The 26,119-nt window shown below is 48.6% G+C and overlaps 2 protein-coding genes across 3 annotated transcripts; one reads left to right on the plus strand and one right to left on the minus strand.

The window, feature by feature from the left end:
• Positions 1-1,654: 1,654 nt before the first annotated feature.
• Positions 1,655-13,659, plus strand: LOC105994545 (chromosome unknown open reading frame, human C3orf84). Its single transcript, XM_013028098.1, has 4 exons — positions 1,655-1,681; positions 2,473-2,586; positions 12,254-12,310; positions 13,243-13,659. Exons 1-4 carry the CDS (start codon positions 1,655-1,657, stop codon positions 13,657-13,659), a joined length of 615 nt encoding a protein of 204 aa, XP_012883552.1.
• A 1,525-nt stretch (positions 13,660-15,184) lies between these two features.
• Klhdc8b (kelch domain containing 8B) lies at positions 15,185-21,177 on the minus strand. 2 transcript variants are annotated; one of them, XM_013028096.1, is made up of 6 exons: positions 21,095-21,177; positions 19,098-19,612; positions 17,795-17,959; positions 16,772-16,996; positions 16,544-16,645; positions 15,185-15,708 (listed from the first exon to the last, which is right to left on the minus strand). In XM_013028096.1, the coding sequence occupies exons 2-6, from the start codon at positions 19,480-19,482 to the stop codon at positions 15,512-15,514; spliced, it is 1,074 nt and encodes a 357-aa protein (XP_012883550.1). In that variant the 5' UTR covers positions 19,483-19,612; positions 21,095-21,177; the 3' UTR covers positions 15,185-15,511. The 2 variants fall into 2 exon arrangements, with proteins under 2 accessions (XP_012883550.1, XP_012883551.1); XM_013028097.1 differs by lacking the exon at positions 21,095-21,177 and adding an exon at positions 20,245-20,318.
• Positions 21,178-26,119: the final 4,942 nt, after the last annotated feature.

Below are 26,119 nucleotides of genomic sequence, written 5' to 3' on the forward strand. Positions count from 1 at the left end.
TCAACCAAACCCTTGGGGTTCCTCACGAGCTCCGGTAGCCGGAGCAGAGCGCGCGAGGGTGGAAGCCGCCTCACAGAGCCCCGGTCTGCGCCAATGCCAGGAGTCTCGGTTTCCTCAGAGGCTCTGTCTGAGCATGCGCGGAGGGGAGGGGTGTGAGGGGGTGGGACCGCCAAGCTGCATTCTGAATGGCCAATGAGGAGTGAACGTCATTCCCCAGGCCCCGCCTCCCGCGTCCACATGTGACTAACGGTCTTAACGGTCAACTCCTCCTGCACCTTCCCGCCATGCGGCTCCCTGGTCACAGCCCGTACTGTACCTCAGGGCATCAGTGCTCCGGCCCTAACTGCCCAGCCTTGACACCCCTCACTTGCCACCCGACCTATAGTCCACGGCCTATGCGGAAAGCAGGGAAGCCCTGAATGGCGAGGTGCCATTTCTGATGAACCTGGTGTTGAAGGACCAGAACGTGTGGCAGAGGATCTGGTGGAAGAAACTAGAGAAGAGCAGTTGGGGTCATGGAGGGGAGGGGGATGGGGATGGGGGGGAGGAACATAGGAGATTTTTCCATTTCATGGGGGGGGGGAACTAATATGAAGACTGAGCAAGTGATAGAAACGATGTCGAGAAATCTCAAATGATGCTGGATGAAAAAGGACCCAGAATTAATACTCAGGAACGAAAGGGGCTGAAGGGACTGTGGTAAAGACGGTGAGATTCGAATCTATTGCACACGAGTGGAATTGAGGGATTGAATCCCTACTCTGTATAACTAATAGGAGCTAAAAAAATTATAAATACATACTTTATGGTTCCAATATTTATAAAATTCTCGAGAATGACAGGGTATCTATAGCTACAAACAAGAATCATGGAAACCTGGGCAAGGTAGCAGCTGCCTGGGATCTTGTCTGGGGGGTGTGAGGGGGGGCAGGGGAGGGGCTAAGATTAGATGGATCATCATGTTGGGAAATTTAGCAAAAGCCTGTCTCAAAATGTAAAAAAGAAAGAGTTGTAAAGGGGTGAGACTATATAGCTAGGTGAACAAGTGTTTGTCTAGCAAATGCTAGAACCTTGGCCTGCATTCTCAGCATCACACACACACATACACACACACACACACACACACACACACATCTTCCGTTCAAGCCCTTGTAACCGTCATTTGTCACAACTGGCATTTCCCATCACCTTAAATTCTTAAAAGGATTTGGCAGAGCCTTTATTCTGAGGCAGTAATTTTATCCTAAGAGCCACAAAACCTCTTTGACCCTTTCTCTTGAATCCGTGGAATGCTTTCTAAATTTATATCTTTAGCCATAGGCTAGCGTGGTTTTCAAGCACTGGCTTTGCCTTGAACACATTCTTTAATATTTCATTGGCTGTGAATCCATCAGAGCGGTACGTGTTTATATAAGTGCTCTCCACAGTTGATAATGCCAAGACACAGATTTCTCCCTTTGAGAAGAAACAGAGCAGCCAAGGACAAAAGAGCAATGGGCCAGGTGCTACCTCAACAAACAGCAGCATTGTGGAGTCACAACTTCCTTTTGTCACTAAGCAACAAGAAGTTGACCTCCTTGAAATTCTCTGTCCTCAGATGTATCCTCAAAAAGGCAAGAAGAAAGCTTGCTTTCTCTGCTCCCTTCCTGGACAAATGCAAAGTGCTTTAGTAGGCTCCTGGGTAAGAGTGAAGCACTTTATACTGAATCCTGATTGCCCATGGCTGGGGTTGTGCATAAAATCTGAGTGAGTCATGAGGGTGAAATAAAGTTTCAGGCAGGTATGGGTGGCTCACACCTGTCATCAGTTTCTCAGTTTCTCTGAAGGCTGAGATTTGAGGATTGCAGTTCAAAGCCAGCCTGGGCAAGAAAGCATGTGAAACTCTTATCTCTAATTATCAGAAGTAGCAGTGTGTCTTAAGTGGTAGAGCACTAGCCTTGAGCAAAAAAGAGCTCAGACAGTGACCAGGCTCAGAGTTTGAGCCCTAGGACTGGCAAAAAAAAAAAAAGAAGAAAAAAGAAAAAAGGGCTGGGAAGGTGGCTTAGTGGTAGAGTGCTTGCCTAGCATACATAAAGCCCTGGGTTCAATTCCTCAGTACCACATACACAGAAAAGGCTGGAAGTGGCGCTGTGGCTGAAGTGGTAGAGCACTAGCCTTGAGCACAAAGCAGCTCAGGGACAGTGCCCAGGCCCTGAGTTCAAGCCCCAGGACTGCCCCCCCCCTCCTACTTGGATCTATCAGAGATACAAGGAGATCCCATTTCTGTCCTCTGCTGGTGCTTTTCTCCTAAGGTCTCTCCAGAAATTCTCTGTTGGTTAAATACTCCCTTGGGAAAGTGTGAGTTGGCCAGCTTCCCAGGGTGTCTGGTCTGACTTCAGCTCAGACTTCTCTGGAATGTTCAGGCCCCTGAAGTCTAGGACCCAGGACAGGGATGTGAGTTGGGCCTTACCTCTCATGCCCACCTTGTTCTAGCACAACAGTGGTTTCTATGGGCACTACAGAGGTCAAGTCAAGAATGAAAGTGCTGGAGAATATCGCCTTGCAGCCAAGCCCAAGCCTCCAGCAGTATTTCTGAAGAGAAGTCAGGTACAAGGCAGCCCTAACGGTGGTGGGAAGGAATGGGCCAGTTCCAGTCTTTCCCGGGTCCTAAGAGTACTTTTCTTCTTGGTCTGTTGTGGGTCTTGAACTCAAGGCCTAGGTGCTATTCTGCTTCTCTGGACTCAAGGCTAGTGCTCTACCACTTGAGCCACAGCACCACTTCCAGTTTTCTGAGTGGTTTATTGGAGATAAGAGTCTCACGGCCTTTCCTGCCTGGGCTGGCTGGCTTTGAACCGTGATCTTCAGATCTCAGCATCCTGAGTAGCTAGGAATACAGGTGTGAGCCACCAGCGCCCAGCTCCCACCCCTTTTTTTTTTTTTGGCCAGTCTTAGTGCTCGAACCCTGGACACTGTCCCTGAGCTCTTTTTTGCTCAAGGCTAGCACTCTACCATGTTGAGCTACACCTCCACTTCTGGTTTTCTGGTGGTTCATTGTAGATAAGAGTCTCAGGAGCCAGGCACCAGTGGCTCACGCCTGTAATCCTAGCTACTCAGGAGGCTGAGATCTGAGAATCGCGGTTCAAAGCCAGCCCAGGCAGGAAAGTCCATGAGACTCTTATCTCCAATAAGCCACTAGAAAACTGGAAGTGGCGCTGTGGCTCAAGCAGTAGAGCGCTCGCCTTGAGCTGAAGAGCGCAGGAACAGCACCCAAACCCAGAGTTCAAGCCCCACAACCGACCAAAAAAAAAAAAAAGTCTCTCAGGGACTTTTCCTGCCCAGGCTGAGTTTGATCACCGATGATTCTCAGATCTCATCCTCCTGAGTAACTAGGACGACAGGTGTGAGCCATCAGCACCTGGCTGTTCTAGCCCTTTTGGAGACACATTATCAAGAGAGACTGAACATCTGGGCTTCCTCTTGTCAGGAAGGGAAGTTATGCAGAAGATGGCTGGGTACCATAGCCCACGTAGGTAGTTCAGGAAGATGGGAAAGCGTATTCAGGAGAATTCGCTGATAACAAGTGGCTATGGAAGCCTTGGGAAAAGATTTGTCTCACAGTATAACAACCAAAAGATCAGTACTGCTGGGTCAAAGGAGATAAGGGGAAGCATGGCTTCTAGAATCTAGAAAGACCTAAGTGCTGGTGGTGTACGCCTGAAATCCTAACTTAGTCAGGAGGCTGAGATTGAGGATCTTAGTTCAAAGCCAGTCCAGGGGCTGAGAATGTGACTTAGGGTTAGAGTGCTTGCCTAGCATGCATGAAGCTCTGGGTTCAATTCCTCAGTATCATATAAACAGAAAAAGCCAGAAGTGGCACTGTGGCTCAAGTGGTAAAGTGTTAGCCTTGAGCACAAAGAGGTTCAGAAACAGAACCCAGGCCCTGAATTCAAACCTCAGAACTGATTTTTTAAAAAGTTTAAATCATAACTTCTCCTCCTCCTCCTCCTCTTCCTCCTCCTCCTCCTCCTTCTTGTTGTGGGGCTTGAACTCTAGGCCTGGGCGCTGTCCCTCAGCTCTTCAGCTCAAAGTGAGCACTCTACCACTTGAGTCACACCTCTACTTCCAGCTTTTGGGTCGTTTGTTGACAGTCTCACCAGCCCAGGCTGGCTTTGAACTGTGATCCTCAGATTTCAGCTTCCTGAATAGCTAAGATTTCAGGCATGAGCCACATGTGCCAGGCCACCTCTCTTTTAAGAATGATAAGTGAAAGCTGGGAGTGTGGCTTAGTGGTAGAGTGCTTGCTAGCATGCATGAAGCCCCTGGGTTCGATTCCTCAGTACCACATACACAAAATAAGCTGGAGGTGGCGCTGTGGCTCAAGTGGTAGAGTGCTAGCCTTGAGCAAAAGAAGCTCAGGGATAAGGGGCCCAGACCCTGAGTTCAAGCCCCTGGACTAGTAAAAAAAAAAAAAAAATATATATATATATATATATATATATATGAATGATGGGCATTGGAGCAATCCAGGGACAGAAACAAGCTACACTCTTCCTCTTGTATTTGTATTAGCTCTCAGTGGTATTTTTCATCCCAGAGACAAGAACATCCCTTTCAAATATATTAAACCCAGCCCCTTCGAAACAGACCCAGATGCATAAGGGACAGATTTGAGCTGCTGATCAAACTGAAGAGTTGCAGAATTTACTGGTATTAGAAGCAGCTCCAAATAGCATGATCCCTGTGTCTCAGGCTCAGGTTGAATAAATGTCAAGTCTCTTGGCTCTTTCTAATTTAAAGCTGTTTTAATTAATAGGATTACCCATGGAAGGTACATATTTTATTTTCTCACTTGCTGAGACAAACCAATTTCAGTGGACTGATTTCAGCTATGGTGGTTTAAATCCTTTTCAAGATAGAACAATCACTTTCCTTTGGTTTGCAAGCAGATAAATAGATTTAGTCAACCAGGCACCAATGGCTCTGCCCTGAAATCCTAGTTATTTAGGAAGCTGAGAACTGAGGATCAATCTTTGAAGTCAGCCAAGGACAGGAAATTCTCTGAGTCTCTTATCTCCAATGAACCATCAAAAAGCTGGAAGTGGCAGTATGGTTCAAGTGGTAGAGTACCAGCCTTGAGCAAAAGAGCTAAGGGCAGCTCCCTGGCCAAACCATAGTACTAGCATATGCTCACATATGTACATACACACAAAGAAATATGCAAATAATAAATTTCTTCAGGGACAAGAATATCCAGAACTGCATGGACAAAAAGGAAATGACTGGGCTGGGAATGTGGCTTAGTGGTAGAGTGCTTGCTAGCATGCATGAAGCCTGTGAGTTCGATTCCTCAGTACCACATCCACAGAAAAAGCCAGAAGTGGTGCTGTGGCTCAAGTGGTAGAGTGCTAGCCTTGAGCAAAAGAAGCTTAGGGACACAATGACCAGGTCCTGAGTCCAAAGCCCCAGGACTGGCAAAAAAAAATTATAAAAAGGAAATGGCTGCGTCTTACTATGTTCCCACAGCTGTAAGAGGCAAAACTCGAATGAGTGGGAGTCAGCAGATTATCCTATCATTGTAAGAATAATGAGTCTTCAGAGTCTGATCTGCCTCCAAATAGAGGCATTCACTTGAGGCCACTGTACAACTCTCTAGCTGAGACCAGAGACAGGGGAGAGACTTAGAGATCCAGTGGAACTTCATCTAGACTCCCAGGTTTTTTTTTTTCAATTGAAGTTTTCATTAAGATGATTATAGCTGGGATTTCATTAAGATGGTTGAGCCAGGATTAGAGGCTCACATCTCTAATCTTAGCTGCTTGGGAGGTGGAGATCAAGGGATTACAGTTCAAGGCCAGATCCGGCGGAAGAGTTCAAGAGACTGCATCTCTACCAGTGGCTGGGTGCTATAGCACATACCTGTTATCCCAACTACAGAGGGAGCATAATGATAGGGCCACAGTGGCTCCTGTCTGTCATCCCCAGTGACATAGGTAGCACAAATAAGAATAGGGAAACCGGGCTGGGAAGGTGGCTCAGTGGTAGAGTGCTTGCCTTGCATGCACGAGGCCCTGGGTTCAATTCCTCAGCACCACATAAGCAGAAAAAGCCAGAAGTGGCGCTGTGGCTCAAGTGGTAGAGCACTAGCCTTGAACTGAAGAGCTGAGGGACAGCGCCCAGGCCCAGAGTTCAGGCCCCATGACTGGCAAAAAAAAAAAAAAAAGATAGGGAAACCTAAGCCAGCCTGGTCATAATGTGGGACTCAAATTTGAAAATATTCAAGGCAAAAAGGGGCTAGAGACATGGCTTTAATGGTAGAGGGGCTGCCTAGCAAACTTGTCTTCAGTGCTACCCAAAAATAAAAGAAAAAGATTACAGATGTAGAAGCAATTGTAAGAAATTAATATTGTTTTTATGCTTTGTCCAGTTTCCCTCAATAATAACATTTTGTAAACTACAGTATAATATCACAGAACATTGTAAAGGTTACAAACCACCAATCTGGTTCAGCTTTCCCAGTTTTATTTGCAAACATGTATCTTTGGGCTGGGAAGGTGGCTCAGTGGTAGAGTGCTTGCCTTGCATACATGAGGCCCTGGGTTCAATTCCTCAGCACCACATAAGCAGAAAAAAACAGAAGTGGAGTTATGGCTCAAGTGGTAGAGCGCTAGCCTTGAGTTGAAGAGCTGAGGGACAGCGCCCAGGCCCAGAGTTCAGGCCCCACAACTGACAAAAAAAAAAAAAGTGTGTTTATGAGTGTGTGTGCTAAAATCTTCAAGATGTAGGATGGGAATTTGGCATAGCATGGTGGAGTGCTTTCTTAGCATGCATGAAGCCCTGGGTTCCATTCCTTAGTACCATATATACAGAAAAAGCCGGAAGTAGCACTGTGGTTCAAGTGGTAGAGTGCTAGCCTTGAGCAAAAGAAGCTCAGGGACAGTGTCCAGGCCCCGAGTTCAAGCCCCAGGACTTGCAAAAACAAAAAATAAAAATAGGCCAGGCACCAGTGGCTCATGCCTGTACTCCTAACTACTCAGGAGGCTGAGATCTGAGGATCATCGTTCAGAGCCAGCCCGGGCAGGAAAGACCATGAGACTCTTATCTCCAATAAACCACTCAGAAAACCAAAAGTGGCCCTTGTGGCTCAAATGATAGAGCACTATCCTTGAGCTGAAGAGCTAAGGGACAGTGCCCAGGCCCTGAGTTCAAGCTCCAGGACCAACAAAATAAAAATAACAAAGTCAAGAAAAGGGCTGGAGGGGGGCTGGGAAGGTGGCTCAGTGGTAGAGCGCTAGCCTTGAGCTGAAGAGCTCAGGGACAGCACCCAGGTCCAGAGTTCAGGACCCATGACCAAAAAAAAAAGTAGGGGGGCTGGCGATGCTACTCAAATGGTAAGAAGGCTGCCTATCAGATGCAAGGTTCTGAGTTCAATCCCCAGTACTACATATTACTGTAAATATTACTATGTATCTATTTATATATTAGTAAGTATATATATATATATATATATATATATATATATATACTTAAATTCCATATAAAAGAAATATGGAACCTTTGGAGGTTAGATTTTCTTGCTCAGCATAATTTCCTGGAGAGTTATTCAAGTTGTGTATCAATTTCATTCCATTATTATGTAGTAGTTTGTGATCCATATGTACCAGTTTGTTCAACCATTCACCTATTAAAGGCTCTGAACTGATTCTAGTTTTGGATCTTACAAATAAAGCTGCTATGAACATTTGTGTGCAGATTTTTTTTTTGGATGAACATAAGTTTTCATTTGTCTGGGATAAATGCCCAGAAATATAATTGCTGGGTCATATGGTAGTTGCATGTTTAGCTTTTTAAAGAAACTGTCAAGCTGTTTTCCAACGTGTGGCTATACCATTTTCCATTTCCACCAGCAATGCATGAATGATCTAGTTTCTCTCCGTTCCCACGAACATTTGAAATTATCTCCATTTTTAATTTTAGCCATTCTGATCGATGTGTTGTGATATTTCGTTGTGATTTGGATTTGCATTTGAACGAATGTTTAATGATGTTGAATATCTTATCATGTGTCTTTGGCCATCTGTATATCCTTCTTGGTGAAATATCTTTATGTTGTTTGCTCGTCTTCTAATTAGATAGTTGCTTATTTTGCTGTTGAGATGTTAAACTTGATCCTCTTCTCTTCCCACCCCCAAATTCTCAAGACCTTGTGCATGCTAAGTCAGTGCTATATTCAGCCCTAGAATTCTTCATAGAGTATAGATCCTAGACTTTTCTCGGATATGTGGTTTGTATTTTTCTTTTATCTTCTCCTTCTCCTGCTGCTGCTGCTGCTGCTGCTTTTGTGCCAGTCCTGGGGCTTGAACTCAGGGCCTGGACCTTGTCCCTTAACTTTGGTATTCAAGGCTAGTGCTCTACCACTTTGAGCTACAGCTCCACTTCTGGCTTTTTGATAGTTAATTGGAGATAAGAGTCTCATGGGTTTCTTTCTTGCCTAAGTTGGCTTTAAACTGTGATCCTCAGATCTCAGCTCCTGACTAGCTAGGATTACAGGCAGCACTCAGCTTCCTAGAAATATACATGTAGTCTAGATCCTAGTCTTTTCTTGGATGTGTGGTTTGTGGTTTTCCTTTTTAAATCTTCCTCATATTTACTTTTCTTTTTTGCTAGTTATAAGGTTTGTATTCAGTACTTCAGGCTTTTGCTCAGCTTATTTGCTTGGCTGGGTCTCTACCATTTTTGACTCACACCTCCAGGCTGGTTTTGTTGTTGTTATTGCTAGTTAATTGGAGGTAGAGTCTTACAAAATTTTCTGCCTGGGCTGACTTCAAACCACAATCCTTCTGCTTTCAGCCTCCTGAGGTAGCTATGAGTTTTACTCTGTCAGGGAAAAATGCTTTTTGTTTTTTTGTCAGTTGTGGGGCTTGAACTCTGGGCCTGGGCACTGTCCCTGAGTTCTTGAGCTCAAGGCTAGCGCTCTACCACTTGAGCCACAGGGCCACTTTCGGTTTTTGGATGGCTTATTGGAGATAAGAGTCTCATAAGCTGGGAGCCAGTGGCTCACACATGTAATCCTATAGGCTGAGATCTGAGGATCATGGCTCAAAGCCAGCCAGGGCAAGAAAGTGAGACTCTTATCTCCAATTAACCATGAGAAAACAGGAAGTGGCACTGTGGCACTCACCGTGAGCTGCAGCTCAGGAACAGCGCCCAGGCCGAGAGTTCAAGCCCCACTACCAACAACAACACAAAAAATGTCTCATGGACTTTCCTGTGAGGGCTGGCTTTGAACTGCAATCCTCAGATCTCAGCCTCCTGAGTAGCTAGGATTACAGGTGTGAGCCACTGGTGCGTGGCTTGTTTTTTAAATTTTGGTAAGGTTCAATTTATTTTTCTTTTATGGCTTTTGATATTGGTGTCAAGTCTAAAAATTTCTTGTTAAAAATTTTTTTCTTGTTCAGCTCTAGGCTCTGAAATTTTTTTTCTAAAAGAGAATGTTATTTGTTTCACTTGGTGCTGGGAATTAAACCCATAGCCTTGTACATGATAAGCCCCATCCTCTACAACTGAGCTAAACTTACATGTTCATAAGTCTTTGGTGTTTTTTTTTCTGTTTTTTTTTTTCATCCATCATGGGGCCTGAACTGTGAGCCTGGGTGCTGTCCATCAGCATTTCAGCTCAAGGTTAGCACTCTACCATTTGAGCCACACAGCACCACTTCCAGCTTTTTCTGCTTATGTGGTGCTGAGGAATGGAACCCAGGGCTTTATGCATGCAAGACAAGCACTCTACCACGGAGCCACCTTCCAGGCCCCTCTTTGTTTTGTTTCTATGCTGGTAATTGGGGCTTGAACTCAGGACTTGGGCATTGTCCCTTAGCTTTTGCACTCAAGGGTAGCGCTCTATCACTTGAGCCACAGCTCCACTTCTTACTTTTTGGTGGTTAATTGAAGATAAGTGTCTCATGGACTGGTTCTACCAGGGCTGGTTCTGCCACTAGGCTGGTGGCCCATGTCTATAACCCTAGCTATTCAGGAGGCTTAGAACTGAGGTACCTCAGTTTGAAGCCAGCCCAAACAGAAAAGCCCATGATCCTCTAGCTCTAATAACCAGAAAAATGCCAGACTAGAGATATGGCTCAATGGGTAGGAATGATAGCTTTAGAACCTAAGGATGTGAGTTCAAATACCAGTACCAGTACATACACACACACACACACACACACACACACACACACACACACACACACACACACACACACACCAATAGATTGAAGTGGGGAGCTTGAAAACAAGAATACTAGTCAAGAAACTCAAAATGCTGGGCACTAGTGGCTCATGTCTGTCATCCTAGCTACTCAGGAGGCTGAGATCTGAGGATCATGGTTCAAAGCCAGCCTGGGCAGGAAAAGTCTATGAGACTCTTTTTTTTTTTTGTCGGTCAAGGGGCTTGAACTCTGGGCTTGGGCTGTCCCTGCACTCTTCAGCTGGAGGGAAGTGCTCTACCGCTTGAGCCACAGCGCCACTTCTGGTTTTTGAGTGGTTTATTGGAGTTAAGAGTCTCATGGACTTTACTGCCCAGGCTGGCTTTGAACCGTGATCCTCAGATCTCATCCTCCTGAGTAGCTAGGATTACAGGTGTGAGTCACCGGCGCCCAGCTCTATCTCCAATAAACCACAAGAAAACCAGAAGAGGCGCTGTGGCTCAAGTGGTAGAGCACTGGGCTTGAGTTTAAGAGCTCAAGAACAGTGCCCAGGCCCAGAGTTCAAACCCCAGGACTAACAAAAGAAAGAAAAGAAACTCAAAATATTATTATTATTTTTGGGTCCGGTCGTGGGGCCTGAACTCTGGGCCTGGGCGCTGTCTCTCGGCTTTTCAGCTCAAGGCTAGTGCTCTACCACTTGAGCCACAGTGCCACTTCTGGCTTTTTTCTTTTTGCTTATGTGGTGCTGAGGAATCAAACCCAGGGCTTCATGTATGCAGGGCAAGCGCTGTACCACTGAGCCACCTTCCCAGCCCTCAAAATATTATTTCAGGAAATTGAGGAAAGTGGTTTTGAACTAGAGAAAGCCTTAGACATATTGAGGAGTGGTCTTGACTCTGCTGTTTTCATGAAAGTTTTAACAGGATTTCTGGGCATATTGGATATGGAGTTTAAGAGAAGACTAAGGAAGGCTGGGCATTGTGGTATGTATTAGTAATCCCAGCATTCTGGCTGAGGCAGGAAGCCAGGTATCTTAAAGGCATCCTGGAGTTCATAGCATGACTTTGTATCAGGAAAAAAAATTCCCAGCCAGTCACCAGTGATTCACATATATAATCCTAGGTACTCAGCAGGCTGAGATCTGAGGCTTGAAGCCAGCCCAGGCAGGAAAGTCTGAGAGACTCTTATCTCCAAATAAATCACAATTGGTGCTGTGGCTCAAGTGGTAGAGTGTTAGCTTTGAACAAAAGGAGCTCAGAGACTGTGCCCAGCTCCTGAGTTCAAGCCTCAGAACTGGCAAAAAAAAAAAAAATCCAAGGAGATTGGAATGGCAGGATATAGCTGCCTACGGCCTGAACTGGGAGGGGCAATAGCTAGAATGGATTTGATGTATGATCTACTTGTTTGGAGATGACTTGTCAAACACTCTCAGGCTCAATAGCCAACTACCTAATTATCAATTACCTAACTACCCAGCTGGAGAATAGGTAGTTGGCTGTTGAGCCTGGGAGTGCCTGACAAGTCATCTCCAAACACATGGATCAATAGGTAGTTGGCTGTTGAGCCTGGGAGTTCAGCAGATAGCTTGAGCTAGAAACATAGTTTAGTTTCCAAGCTGGGCACAGCACCAGAGACTCATGTCTCTAATCCTGGTTACTCAGGAAGCTGAGATCTGAGGATCACAATTTGAAGCCAGGACAGGGCAGGAAAGTCTGTTAGACAGTTCAGAATATGGATATGTTGTCAGAGAACAAATGTGACTAGCAGGGAGAAGAAATTGAAACCCCAAATGTAGGCAATCTAGATGAAAGGGGGCTCAGAAACAGCAGGATGTTCAGATGCTTCAAGCCTGATCCTCAATCCACGGCTCCAGAAGCTTCTGTTTCAGGGCAAATCCCAGGAATAGATATCCCAAGCATTTTGAGGTATTGCTTTTTTTTTTTTTTCAAAGTATTGGCAGTGTAGGGGTGGTGGTTCCTAAATCTTTCCTCTACAATGGACCCTTAAGCAATTTTCTGTGGGCACAGAGAAGCATGATTTGTCTTCCTTCACCTTGTTTCTTACTGTTTTCCAAGGAACCAGCCAAGCAGCATTTCTTCTCCAAGCATGACAACCGCATTTCCTTCGACAAAGTGAGTGCTAAAAAGTAGGAGAGGGAGAAATCCCTCAGCCTATGTTGAAGTTCAAGACAGAGGTGGGTGGTAGGGTAGATGAGAGACCTTGGGGGGAAGGGATTGCTCCTTCAACAGGTAGACAACCGTCTTATTTCTCCCTCACCATTCTCCTCTTGGGAAAAAGCCCATCCCCTAGACAAAGCTATTGGTTTCCTTTGCTAGCTTGTCTGACAGTATGTAGATATTCTGTGGTGGGCCAGGCACTGATGGGTCACACCTGTCATCGTAGCTACTCAAGAAGCTGAGATCTGAGGATCATAGTTCAAAGCCAGCTTGGGGGGAGGTAAGCCTATGAGATTCATCTCCAATTAGCTATCCTTCCCCCCCCCCCGCAAAAAAAGCCAGAAGTGGAGCAATGGTGTAAAGAGTACAAAAAACTCAGGGACAGCTGGGCGCCAGTGGCTCACGCCTTTAATCCTAGCTACGGATCTGAGGATCTCAGCGGTTCAAAGCCAGCCCAGGCAGGAAAGTCCATGAGACTCTTATCTCCAATAAGCCACTCGAAAACCGGAAGTGGCACTGTGGCTCAAGTGGTAGAGCGCTCGCCTTGAGCTGAAGAGTGCAGGGACAGCACCCAAGCCTAGACTTCAAGCCCCATGACCCACCAAAAAAAAAACAAACAAGCAAACTCAGGGACAGCACTCAGGCATAGGGTTCAAGCCTCAGGACTGGCACCTCCCCCTATTCTAACATTCCCCTCCCCCCAAAAACTGTGAGACCACCGTGTTCTCATGGATGACATCTCTGAGAAGGTAGGCCAAAGAAACCAGGGTACAGGTCAGGGAAGCCAAACATAATCTAGGCATCAGGAAGTAGATTTAGGATTAGGTGGGATCCAAGGAAGTACCTGGTGCCAAGACTGTGGGCCAAGGGCCCATACCGTTGAGAAGGGCCCCTACTGGCTGCTACAGGGAATCGGAAGACGGAAAGATCTGGAGCGTCTGTGGCAGCGTCATACCTTCCTGCGCTGGGCACCCAACGAGCTGGAGTTGAGCCATCAGCGACCTCTAAAATCTTCCTACCAGGTTGACTTCCGGCCAGGCCCAAAACTTGGTCTTATCCCCCAGCGCCTCGTGGACTTTATGAAAGTCCAGCCTCCCTGTGCCAACACCACCTACCAGCAAAACTTCTGCCAGTTAGCCCACAGTGACTACTGCAGCATCAACAAAGAAGACTCCCAAGAGCCAGCCACAGACACATTGCCTGACCTCCCAGACATCCGGAAACCCAAGCTACTGCAGCATTACCTTCATGCTGGGGTGTCTGAATGTCTAAACTGGTCTAAATCATTAAAGAAGAATAGTTGATATACCAGCCTGTTCATACTTGCTAGCCTAGGGAAGGGGGCCAGTGAGCTGTGATTCCCTAGGCCTAGAATATCTGTGTTCATATACGTGTGTTAGGTGGGGTCTTGGGGACCTGGGCATTAAGAAAGTATGGAGGGCTGGGAATATGGCTTTGTGGTAGAGTGCTTGCCTAGCATGCATGAAGCCTTGGATTCAGTACCACATAAACAGAAAAGGCCAGAAGTGGTGGTAGACCAAAGTGGTAGAACAAAAAGAAGCTCAGGGACAGTACCCAGGCCCTGAGTTCAAGCCTCAGGACTGGCAAAAAAAAAGTCTATGGATGGCATTCAGGAGGCTTGACTTCCAGTAAGCCAGGTGCCAGTGGCTCACACCTGTAATTCCAGAATGTGATTTCACATCTGTAATCTTAGCATGTAATCACAGGAGGCTAAGATCTGAGGATCATGGTTCAAAGCCAGCCCAAGCAGTAAAGTCCATGAGACTCGTATCTCTAACTACCAAGTTGGAAATGAGGCTGTGGCTCAAAGTAATACAGTGCTAGCCTTGAGCACAAAAGCTCAAGGACAGTGCCCAGGTTCTGAGTTCAAGACCCCAAGCCAGCAAAACAAAAAAGTAAGGCTGAAGCCAGGCCCTGGTAGCTCATGTCTATAATGGTCCAGAGGCTGAGATCTGAGGATTGTGGTTTAAAGGTCAGCCTGGGAAGGGAAGTCTATAAAACACTTTATTTCCAAGGAACCACCAAAAAAAAAAAAGCCAGAAGTGGTGCTAGGGTAGAGTGCTAGCATTGAGCAAAAAAATCTCAGGGACTGTGCCTAGGACCTGAGTTCAAGCCCCAGGACAGGCATACACAACACACACACGCGCGCACACACACACACACACACACACACACACACACTATATGGGACCGAGACACCAAGTCATTACAGGTGCAGAAGGTAGATCCAAGAGATTCCTTTGAGACTTTAAAGGAAAGCAGGGTTTTTTTGGTTGGCGTGGGGCCTGAACTCTGGGCCTGGGCACTATCCCTCAGCTCTTTAGCTCAAGGCTAGCGCTCTACCACTTGAGCCACAGCGCCACTTCCTGCTTTTTCTGCTTTTGTGGTGCTGAGGAATCGAACCCAGGGCCTCATGCATGCAAGACAAGCACTCTACCACTGAGCCACCTTCCCAGCCCCAAGCAGGGGTTTTTGAGAGCAACATAGAGGAGTCCACATCAGATTTTAGCAGTATTTTTACTTCTACATCCAAACTCCCTGGTTCCTCACAACAGCCCCGTGAGGTAGGTAGGGCAGGAAGGTTTCAGAGATCCCCATTTATAAAGATGAGGACACTGAGGCACAGAATGACTTGCCCCAAAGTCATACAAAGCATCAGTGTGGAAGGCCTCAAAGCCAGCATTCCCCTGGCCCACATTCTGTCTTCCATTCACCTCTGTCCCCCACTACTCTGAACACTCATTGGATCTACTAAGACCCTCGAGGCGGGTCAACAGTTGAAAAATTTTCAGGAATGGCCACTGGGGTAGGTGTTGTAGGGAGGCGGGGGGATAGGGTTTAAGGCCAGCTTTCCTCTCTCCCCACTTCCCAGTTGGATAGAGGGCCTAAGTAGTTTCTAGGACAACAGCTGAGCTAGATATGGTTCATGACTAGACGGTGGTAAAGGGAGTGTGAGTAAACAGTATGCTAATGACAAAGGCTCTCCAGCCCCAATCACGGAAGGCTGTGTGCCTCAGTGTCTACCTCTAGTGCTTCCTGCACCCCCACAAAGCCACAGAGAGCTCCCTCCGCTACAAAAGGAGTCAGACACCTGCTTCCCCTGAGCTGCTCCAATGAACCGGTCCCACCAGTCCTTCAGACTCCATCCCGCAGACATAGTGCTTCTACAGCTTGGCTGGGACCCTGGGCCACACCGCCAATCACAAACAGCCTGGACCCAGCCTGGAGGCTAGAACAGGAGCAGCGGGCTGTGGGCATAGCCGGCAGTGCCTCCCAGCGCCTTCGGGCAAGACTGAAGCTCTCTGCAGAGCCCAGAGGGCATGGCTGATTTCCTGCAGGAAGAGAGAGGGATGATTGTAAGGTGCCCCAGGCCTTTTTGCTCCCTAAAAGCTAGTGCATGATCCAAAGTTATCATTGCAGGATAGGCTAAGTGCTTTGCTCCTCATTGGCTCATGCATGCATTCATTCATACTCTGATCTGTCCACTAGGTCACACATTCAGTGATCATTTATTCTCTGTGTCCTTGGCCTTTATACTGTCTCTCTCTCTCTCTCTCTCTCACACACACACACACACACACACACACATGTCCCTATTTAAGCACTAGGGGACACCCTAAGAATTGGGCCAGACAGAGTACACCCTGACTGTTTTATGGACAGGGAAAGTCCTGATCCTTGGAGACACAGAAAATAGAAGGGAGGGAGAGTCCTGATCGCTAGAGACCACAGAAATGGGGAGGAGAGGGGTTCACCTGGTAGGAACTATTCTTTCCTGTTTTTTTTTTTCCTTTTGCCAGTCCTGGGGCTTGAACTCTGGGCCTGGGCACTATCCCTGAGCCACTGTTGTTCAAGGATAGCATTCCACCACTTGAGCCACAGCACCACTTCCAGCTTTTTCTGTGATTAATTGGAGATAAGAGCCTCAGGAACTTTCCTGCCAGGGCTGGCTTCAAACCATGATCCTCAGATCTTAGCCTCCAGAGTAGCTAGGATTCCTTGAGCTGAAGAGCTCAGGGGCAGGCCCAGGCCCAGAGTTCAAGCCTCATGACCGACCGAAATAAATATACAGGACATCAGAATAGCTAGGATGACAGTGGTGAGCCACCAGCACCCAAATCTTTCCTGTCTTATGTTCCTTTCTTCTCCCTTGTCCCAGAGACTTACCAAGGCCCCCAATAGCCACAATGTGGCCCCCAAGGGAGCCAACCACAAAATCAGCTCTCTTATCCCTCATGCGTAGACTACGGGGAAGTTTGGTCCAGGATCCTGCAGGAGAAAATATATCAAGCCTAAATACACAGACACAGACACACACACACACACACACACACACACACACAATGCCCCTCCCTCCCACAGAGAATAAGACCATCCAGCATAGCCACTGCTCACCATGCTCCAGATCAAACATCTCCACAGTGTTGACAAAATGTGGGCGAGAGTAGAAATTGTGGGGCCCGGGCTGCTGCAGACCCCCCAAGCTGAATACATTATCTTCAGCCATGGCACAGCCAGCGAAGGCCCGGCGGCTGGGCAGGCTTGGATGTCGGGTCCAGGTACGGGCCTCCAAATCAAAAGCTTCGAAAGCAGTCACTGGGAGCTTGCCCTGGCGGCCTCCTGGCAAAGGAAATGGAGCAGTTGGGTGAGAGCTGAGTGGGTTTTGTGAGATATTCATTTATTGGGTAACTGATCTGTCTCCCCTGAGCTTCCCATACCCAGTGGTATTGCACAGTGACCCCCCACAAGACCCCTAGGCATTGAGTTTGATTTTGTTGTTGTTGGTTTTGGGGCTTGAACTCTGGGCCTGAGCATGGTCCCTGAGCATTTCAGCTCAAGGTGAGCACTCTACCACTTGAGCCACTGCACCACTTCTGATTTTCTGAGTGGTTTATTGGAGATAAGAGTCTCACAGAGGGCTGGGAAGGTGGCTCAGTGGTAGAGCGCTTGCCTTGCATGCCTGAGGCCCTGGGTTCGACTCCTCAGCACCACATAAGCAAAAAGAAAAAAGCCGGAAGTGGCGCTGTGGCTCAAGTGGTAGAGCGCTAGCCTTGAGCTGAAGAGCTGAGGGACAGCGCCCAGGCCCAGAGTTCAGGCCCCACAACTGGACCCGCCCCCCCAAAATAAAAAGAGTCTCACAGACTTTCCTGCCTGGGCTGGCTTTGAACTGTGATACTCAGATCTCAGCCTCTTGAGGAGCTAGGATGGCAGGCATGAGCCACCAGCACCCGGCTAGGTTTGATTTTTCCAACCCTAGCAGGGTCAAGAGAGGTTAGAACTTTACAGTAGGCCTGGATTATCCTCTTCCCCACCTCCTTCGAAGTTTTTCCATACTCATCCTCATCCTGATCCCTACTCCAGCCAGAAGTCTCCAGGATGGAGACTTTGAAATGTCTTCCCACATCCCCTAGCCCTTACCCAGGACATAGATCTTGTTCCCATGCAGGAAGGTAGAGGCCCCGTAGCAGGGAGTGGGCATGGAGGGGAGCGAAAGCCAGCAGTCTCGGCGGGGTTCATAGACTCGTACCTGGGCCTGGGGAGCTGTGTCAGGGCCCATTCCCCCTAGAGCATACACCAAACCATCTGTGTAGAAAAGAACACATTAGGCTGTACCCCAACCTGGCTAGGGCATCCCACACTGACAAGTTTGCCCTGGTCAGGCCCCTGGGGCTGATGGGAGTGGATAGAGACCCAGGTATTTATTTGAAACCTTGCTGGAGTGGTAACTTAAAAAGAGCTGGGATCCCTCCTCTGGCCAGGGGACCCTCCAAGTGAAGAGCAGGAGGCAGCTGATCTAATTATAATCCAGCTCCGTCTCCCTGGAGACGCTATGGCAACTAAGTCTGGCATCTAAGCAGGCTGGCCTGGACCTGGTGGTCAGACCAGAGGCCACAAGGTAGAGACTCCCCTGGGGGCGGGAGAGGGGGTGGCATATGGGGGAAAGGAGAAGGAGGATCAGCCCAGCTCAATCTGGAAATCAGACTCTGGGGATCCATTGGGAGCTGAGGTATAGGCTAGAAGAGAGGTTTGGGCTACAAGCCTTTAACCCCAATCATCCAGCCAGCACCACTACATCACAGCCTTACCTTACCCTAGAGAAGATTCTTGCCTTATTTTAGGCCTTAGTAAAGGTTAGTTCATAGTGTGTTTTCTCGGCCTTGGAATGATGGACAAGTCAGCTGGGGGCTTCCATGGCAACCATCCCCAGGTCGGCTCGGCCTCTGCCTACATCAAAATCGTGTGTGTGTGTGTGTGTGTGTGTGTGTGTGTGTGTGTGTGTGTGTGTGTTGGGAGGGGGATAGTCTAAGCACTTAAGCACTTGCTGGGCTCTAAGCCAAGGCCCTGCTCCCCTCCTCCACCCTGACTATTTATAACCAGGAGAGTCATTAGGCCACACCCCCTAGTGTCTCTGAGAAATGAAGAATGGGGCAAGATGGTGGCTGGAGGTGGGGCATGGGGGACAGAGGGAGGGGGAGAGGGTCTCCCATCCTTCTGGAGGCCAGCTTGGGCTATATGTTTCCCATCTCATAGCCAGAAAAGACAGCTCAACTGCAGGCTACTGTGACATTAGAGCTAGGTAGGACTGGATTTGAAGGGGCTCAGCCATATCCTGGGCATCTCTTGCCCTGTCCGGAGAGTAAAGGACCAAGACCAGAATGGAGGATGCCTGAGTACCTAATGGATCTTTTTTTTTTTTTTTTTTTTTAGTAGGGTCACTCACCTCTCTCCACCGTGGCCACTCCCATGGCTGCTTGAGGCAGAGTAGCTCGACGTTCCCAGCGGCCTTCATCGGCCAGGTAGGCTTCTACCGCAGCTACTGGGCTCTGGAGCTCATCCACCCCGCCCACCATGAGCACCTGCTTCCCCAGAACCACAGCGGCTGCACCAGCCCGGGCAGTGGGCAGGGGTGCCAACGCCAGCCATGTGTGTGAGGCCATGTCCAAAGTCTCGGCAGTGTCCAGAGGTAATCCAGCCCGGCCACAGCCCCCCAACACCAACAGGTGTCCATCTTGGTGGGCCACTGTACCATAGACACGGCAAGTAGGCATGGGAGGGAACACCTGCCAAGCAAAGGCCCGGCCACCACCTGCAGCCATGTTGCTCATGGCCAGTGGCAAGCCATGCTCTCTTCTCAGGCGATGAACCTCACTAGGAGAATGTGATGGGGCCACATTTTGATTGTACTAGGGTTGCAGGGAGTGTGTAACCGTTAGTCCACGACTGTGGCTTCTTCACCTGCAGGAGAGAGGGGAAAGGGTCAGGACTAATGCTCAGTTCTTCAGGAAACAGATGAGCAACTCAGAACAGGGGAAGCCCCAAATCCCTGATGAGAAAAGACCTCCCCTCTTTGCCTAGCATACCACTGGGGAGACCCCACTGGAGTGGGAAGACAAACTCAACATGCAGGTAGATTCCTCTCTGGCTATAGGATTAGGAGGGCTTTTCTTCAACCCCTGCTCTAACAACCAGGAGCTACTAGATCAAACCGGGTCTAAGGGGGAAGTAAGGTGACTAGAAGAGGATTCTCCATCCTAGTATCCTTCCACCCGCCCCCATACAAGTGAGGGGACCCTTCCCCCAAGTGCTATCAAGAACTAAACTCCATGCCTGGTGCTGGTGGCACACACCTATCATCCTAGCTACTCAGGAGGCTGAGATCTGAGGATCCTGGTTCAAAGCCAGCCTGGGCAGGAGAAGTCTATGAGACTCTTATCTCCAAAGAACTACCAGAAAACTGGAAGTGGCACTTGAGCTGAAGAGCTGAGGGACAGTGCCCAGGCCCAGAGTTCAAGCCCCAAGACAAACAAACAAAAAAAGAACTAAACTCCTCCTCTGGGGACCATTTCACAGGGTTCATCCACACTCACCAGCAAAAGACCAAGGCCAGCAGGGCCCCTGGTGGCTCACGCCTGTAATCCTAGCTGCTCAGGAGGCTGAGATCCAAGGACCGTAGTTCAAAATCAGTTAACTACTGGGAAAAGGTCAGAAGTGGCCCTGTGGCTCAAGAGCTAGAGAGCTAGCTTTGAGCCAAAGTAGCTCAAGCAGATTGCCCTGGCTCTGAGTTCAAGCCCCAGGACTGGCATGCACACACACACACAAAATGACCAAGATCTGGGGCCTGGACCTCAGGATTCCAGTCTATTTTTGTTTTCCAGTCACGGGGCCTAAACTCTGGACCTAGGCACTGTACCTCAGCTCTTCAGCTCAAGGCGAGTGTTCTACCCCTTAAGCCACAGGGCCACTTCCAGCTTTTTCTGCTTCTATGGTGCTGAGGAATCGAACCCAGGGCCTCATGCATGCAAGGCAAACCACTTCCACTAAGCCACTAACCACCTTCCCAGCCCCTCCACTCTACTCTTGACATTCAGGCTCACGGGTTTGCCCAGGCCAGCAGGTTGGATCCAGAGGGGAAACTGATTTAATGAAGGGTCCCAAGAGGGTCCAGGGCATTTTCTGTAAGACAAAAAGCAGCTGGGATTTCTGAGCACGTTAGGATCAATCAGTTTCTTCAAGTGTTTTTTTTTCCCCCCAAGCCTCCCCTTTTTCAATGGAGACTCCACTACTAAGCACCCCTGGACCTGACAAAAGAGGGCCCCAAACTTGGCAGCTGGAAGAAGAGGTGGGGGCGGGGTCTGGCTAGAGTAGACTTGGGGCGCTATGCCTCACACCCCCCAAACTCTTCCCCTGAGCGCGGGTTCCCACGGGGGACTCACTCACCCTACGGGGTGGGGGGTGGTCTCTGTTGTCACCAAGGCACTGGGTGGATGGGGAGAAAGTGGGGGTTGGGGGGCGGTCCAGCCCGTTCCACCTCCGCTGACGCCCCGGCTCCGGTTAGGGATTGAAGCTGGGATCTGGCGGGGGCTCCGCACCGGCTCCGGCGTGGGGCGGGGCTGCACCGGGTCCGCCCCTTGCTTCTTCCCCCTCCCCCCCTCCTCTCCCCTCCGATTCAGGGTGGGGGGGCGGGAGTGGGGGGGAGAGAGGAAACCTCCTCCCGCCTTAACTCTGCACACGCCACAGCCGGAGCAGGGCGCGCGGCCACACACGGACCTACAGGCTTCTTGGGTAGACCCTTGGGCCTGCAAGGATTTAGGGTGCGATCGAGGAGGGCGCGTTGGTAAGCTGTTATGGTGGGAGGGTGTCCGGGGTGGGGGAGGATCGTTCTGAGCTGGAACCAAGAGGCCGGAGCACCCCTCACCCCCCCCACCCCCGCCCCATCTCAGCTGAGCGCTGAGATCTCCAACCACGGGCTCGACGACGGCGCCCCCTGGAGGCCACTTGAGGCCTAGCCTGGGCCGCCTTGTCTGATGGGAAGCATTGAGTTGGATTGCACCAACCCAGGCAACAAAGAAGGGCACAATATTAGACTCCGTACATCTCCTGGGGACCAATGGGAAGGGAAGAAATGGACCCTGGTGAGAGTAGGGCTTGACAGGCCCTTTTTGACAGGCCTAGATGGGGGAAATTCTTGGGTTAACTGGGCAGAGGAATGGACTAGAAAAGTCAAGAGACAAGTCAGAAGTCTAGGGCCTCTGGTCACTCTGGTCTCTTACTCTAAGATCTGAGACTAGAGCTGGGAAGGTGGCTTAGTGGTAGAGTGTTTGCCTAGTATGCATGAAGCTCTGAGTTCGATTCCTCAGTATCACATACACAGAAATAGCTAGAAGTGGCACTGAGGTTCAAGTGGCAGAGTGCTAGCTTTGAGCCAAAGAAGCTCAGGGACAGTGCCTAGGCAGCCTTGAGTTGAAGCCCCAGGACTGGCAAAAAGGAAAAAAGAAAACAGATCTAGGACTGGTACTACTCTGTGTTCCAAAGTGACTGTCTGTGGTCCTGATATAGAGCCTGCCTCTAGCCAACTATGGGATCAAATAAGAACAAATTGGTGCGGAGAGGACTCACTTACTTCAGACTCAAACGCAGGCTCAGCTTACGCTTTTTGAGTATTCAGACTATAGCTGACTTTTTGTTGTTGATGGTGACTGTAGAATTTGAACTCAGGGCCTGGGCGCTGTCCCTGAGCTCTTCAGCTCAAGGGCTAGCACTCTACCACTTTGAGCCATAACACCACTTCCAGTTTTCTGGTGGTTCATTGGAGATAAGAGTCTCATAGACTTTCCTGCACGGGCTGGCTTTGAACCATGATCCTCAGATCTCAGCCTTCTGAGTAGCTAGGATGACAGGCATGAGCCACCAGCGCCCAGCTTATTAGCTGATTTTCCTAGCTGGGGACCCACTTGTACAGGGCAGCAGTCATTTGTCTTTGTCTGCTTACTGCTTTGTCCCTCTTTCATGTGTAGTGATTGTTTTAGTGTTGCCCAAAGCAGACATGGAGACAAAGATAAAAGTGCAGAAGTTAGTGTGGGAGGTGAAGCCAGAAAGAACCAGCAGAGGAGTAGCAAGTAGGCAGCCAATTAGGGAGGTGTCATCAAGCATGTTATCACTATGGGAAAATGGAATCAGATCCTTAAGAGGATTCTGGGAACCAGTGTAGAACTGAGCCTTACATTATGACTGCCCCCGAAGAGCAAGGGGGAACTAAGGAAAATTAAGTTTGATAACTAAACTCATTGTCAAATTCCTATCCATTGGCTGGGAAGGTGGCTTAGTGGTAGAGTGCATGCCTAGCGTGCATGAAGCCCTGGGTTCCATTCCTCAGTACCACATACACAGAAAAGGCAGAATGATGCTGTGGCTCAAATGGTAGAGTGCTAGCTTGAGCACAAAGAGGCTCAGGGACAGTGTCCAGGCCCTGAGTTCAAGCCCCAGGACTGGAAAAAAACAAAGAGCAGGAGAATCCTCATGCCTGTGGCTCATGCCTGTAATCCTATCTATTAACAAGGCTGAGATCTGAGGATGGTGGTTCAAAGCCAGTTGGGGCAGAAAAGTGGGTGAGATTCTTATCTCTTGTAAATCACTAGAGTGTAAGATCTACAGTCAGCTTGTCAATTAAGGCCCAACCCTGTGTCCCTGTTTACAAAAATCTGTTAAGTTGGGCTGGGAATGTGGCTTAGTGGTAGAGTGCTTGCCTAGCATGCATGAAGCCCTGGGTTTGATTCCTCAGTACCACATACACAGAAAAAGCCAGAAGTGGCGTTTTGGCTCAAGTGGTAGAGCACTAGACTTCAGCAAAAGAAGCTCAGGGACAGTGCCCAGGACCAGAATTCAAACCCCACAACCGACAAAAAAAAAAGACTTTAGCCCATATTAGTCGCTTGCCTCTCATTTCTTACATGAGTGCGCGCACGCTCGCACACACACACACACACACACACACACACAGAAGTGGTTCTGTGACTCAGACTGCTAAAGCACTAGCCTTGAGCAAAAATATTCAGGGACAATGCCCAGGTCCTGAGTTCAAGCCTCACGACAGAGAGAGAGAGAGAGAGACAAAGAAAGAGAGACAGAGACAGAGAGAGACACAAAGACAGAGACAGAGAGGAGAGAGTCACAGAAAGACAGAGACAGAGAGAGACACAGAGACAGAGAGAGATTCAGAGAGACAGAGACACAGAGAGACAGAGAGAAGACAGATTTTGTGGTTTCTGCTAGACACCTTGGCTATGCTTGAAGGCATTAAGGACCATCAGTTCTGAGTCCTCAAGAAGCTAAAGGACAGACTGCAATGTAGCTCACAGATTAGATATATGCACAGCTGGACCCAGAGCCTGGGGTTCTGTGTAGCACAGAATCTAAGGTGGAAAAGCACTTACTTAACAAGTGCAACATCATGGTAAGGCTGGGAAGGTGGCTCAGTGGTAGAGTGCTTGGCTTGCTTGCATGAGGCCCTGGGTTCGATTCCTCAGCACCACATAGGCAGAAAAAGCCGGAAGTGTGCTGTGGCTCAAGTGGTAGGGTGCTAGCCTTGAACTGAAGAGCTGAGGGACAGTGCCCAGACCCAGAGTTCAGGCTCTACGACAGACAAAAAAAAATCATAGGTTTGATCCCCAGTATCAAAAAAGAAAAAACGAAGAAGAGGCAGAAGGGGAGGAAGAAGAAGAAGCTGGTAAGCTACATCAGTTAAGGGCTAAGGCATGGCCAAGTGGAACAGTCATTTGTCTTTAGGGGTGCCTGGGCCTCACTGTATAGGCAAAGAAATTGAGGACTCTGGGCTCATAGAGAAGAAAGACTCTAAATGACGCAAGCAACCATCTTTTATTACCCATCACCAACTACTAAACACGCCACCATGGTGAGGGCTAGAGTATAAGAATTGTACTCTAGGCAGTTTTCTGCTTTCTGGTTTAGGATCTGACGTTTTACTTCATACCAGGATCCCATACTGGTTTGCAACTTGTACTTGGGATCTCCTGACCTGTGGGATCTTTGGTTAAAGCTTTGGAGACCATCTAGATTTCCTTTGCCCCCCCCCAATGTTAATTTTGACTATGCCATCTAATTTGGTGCTGCTCTAGTAGAAGAACCTATAACCCCTTTGCAGGCTAAAGAGCATAGGTGGAAAGATTGAGGTCCTTATAGGTCAAAAGATAGGTACCTTGGGAGGTATGGGCTGGGAAGGTGGCTCAGTGGTAGAGTGTTTGCCTTGCATGCATGAGGCCCTGGGTTCAATTCCTCAGCACCACAGAAGCAGAAAAAGCTAGACATGATGCTGTGGCTCAAGTGGAGGTAGGACTATGTGTCATTGAGAGGCTGAGGATGAGCCAGGATCTTACCATCACATGTGTTACCCATGCCTGGGCAAGTGTGCAAGTGTGCAAGGCCCACTCTGGTATAACGTGACTCACAGATTAGATATATGCACAGCTGGACCCAGAGCCTGGGGTTCTGTGTAGCACAGAATCTAAGGTGTACGCTCACAGGTGCACACCAGCTTTTCATATGGTGTGTTGTGGGACACCTTCTAAGGAAGAGAGAAGTTCTTGCCTGAAGAGGTGCCTTAGCAGCAAAACAAAGAGATGTCTTGAGACACTTCCTGTTAGAAGAGAATCAGTCAGTCTCCATACATGTGTGATGGAGAATGGCCTGGAGTTTTCCAGGAACCAGTTTCAGCTGTCACTGTGAAATAGGGAGTTAGGGTCTGGACCCCCCCTCCCACCCCCCTACTTCCCTAACCCTCCCCCCCATCTTGGTCATGTGTTGGATGGTAGAATGTGAAGCCCCTCCCCTCCAGGTAATAGGCGTGTCTGAATCCCTGAAGGCAGGGGTGGAGTCTTGGCTGATAGGTTACTAAATCTGTCAGTCCAGTGCTTGGGACTGGGAGTTTCTTGTGATTCTGCCCACTGACCTGACCCTATTTAGGCCCATACCAGCTCAAACTCCACTAGGCCAGGCCACCTGTCTCTGTATTCCTGTCCTGTCTTCTGTCTCCTGTCTTTTTTCTCATCACCATAACATCCTAATTCAGCTCTCCATTCGAGAGCTGAATTTTGATAATTGTTTTCTTTTTCTCCTCTCTAGCCTTCATGGCTCGGTTTTTGTATTTGTGGGCTGCTGGTTTGCAAGAGAGGGCCACCATGAAGCCTATTTTTCCCCCCAGTCCTAAGGCTTGAACTCAAGGCCTGGGCACTGAACTTCTTTTGTTCAAGGCTAGCAATCCCCACTTTATGTAGTACTGAGGAATTGAACTCAGGGTTTCATGCATGCTAGGCAAGCACTCTACCACTAAGCCACCTTCCCAGCCCCTGTCACTGGCCTTTTAATAAAGACTCCAAGATTCAACCTCTCAAAACGTGGCTTCCTGTTTTCTCACCTAACAACTGCACTATCTGATTCTCCTTAGAAAGG

Source organism: Dipodomys ordii, unplaced genomic scaffold (assembly GCF_000151885.1).
Source record: "Dipodomys ordii isolate 6190 unplaced genomic scaffold, Dord_2.0 Scaffold107, whole genome shotgun sequence".
In the NCBI taxonomy this organism is placed as follows: Eukaryota; Metazoa; Chordata; class Mammalia; order Rodentia; family Heteromyidae; genus Dipodomys; species Dipodomys ordii.

Coding starts and splice junctions, on each gene's coding strand:
- LOC105994545 (XM_013028098.1), top strand. CDS start 1,655: ATGCAAAGTGCTTTAGTAGGCTCCTGG. Junction 1,682..2,472: donor GTGCTTTAGTAGGCTCCTGG/GTAAGAGTGAAG, acceptor ACCTTGTTCTAG/CACAACAGTGGTTTCTATGG. Junction 2,587..12,253: donor TATTTCTGAAGAGAAGTCAG/GTACAAGGCAGC, acceptor CTGTTTTCCAAG/GAACCAGCCAAGCAGCATTT.
- Klhdc8b (XM_013028096.1), bottom strand. CDS start 19,482: ATGAGCAACATGGCTGCAGGTGGTGGCCGGGCCTTTGCTTGGCAGGTG. Junction 17,960..19,097: donor AGTGGCCACGGTGGAGAGAG/GTGAGTGACCCT, acceptor TTTTCTACACAG/ATGGTTTGGTGTATGCTCTA. Junction 16,646..16,771: donor GATGTTTGATCTGGAGCATG/GTGAGCAGTGGC, acceptor TTTCTCCTGCAG/GATCCTGGACCAAACTTCCC.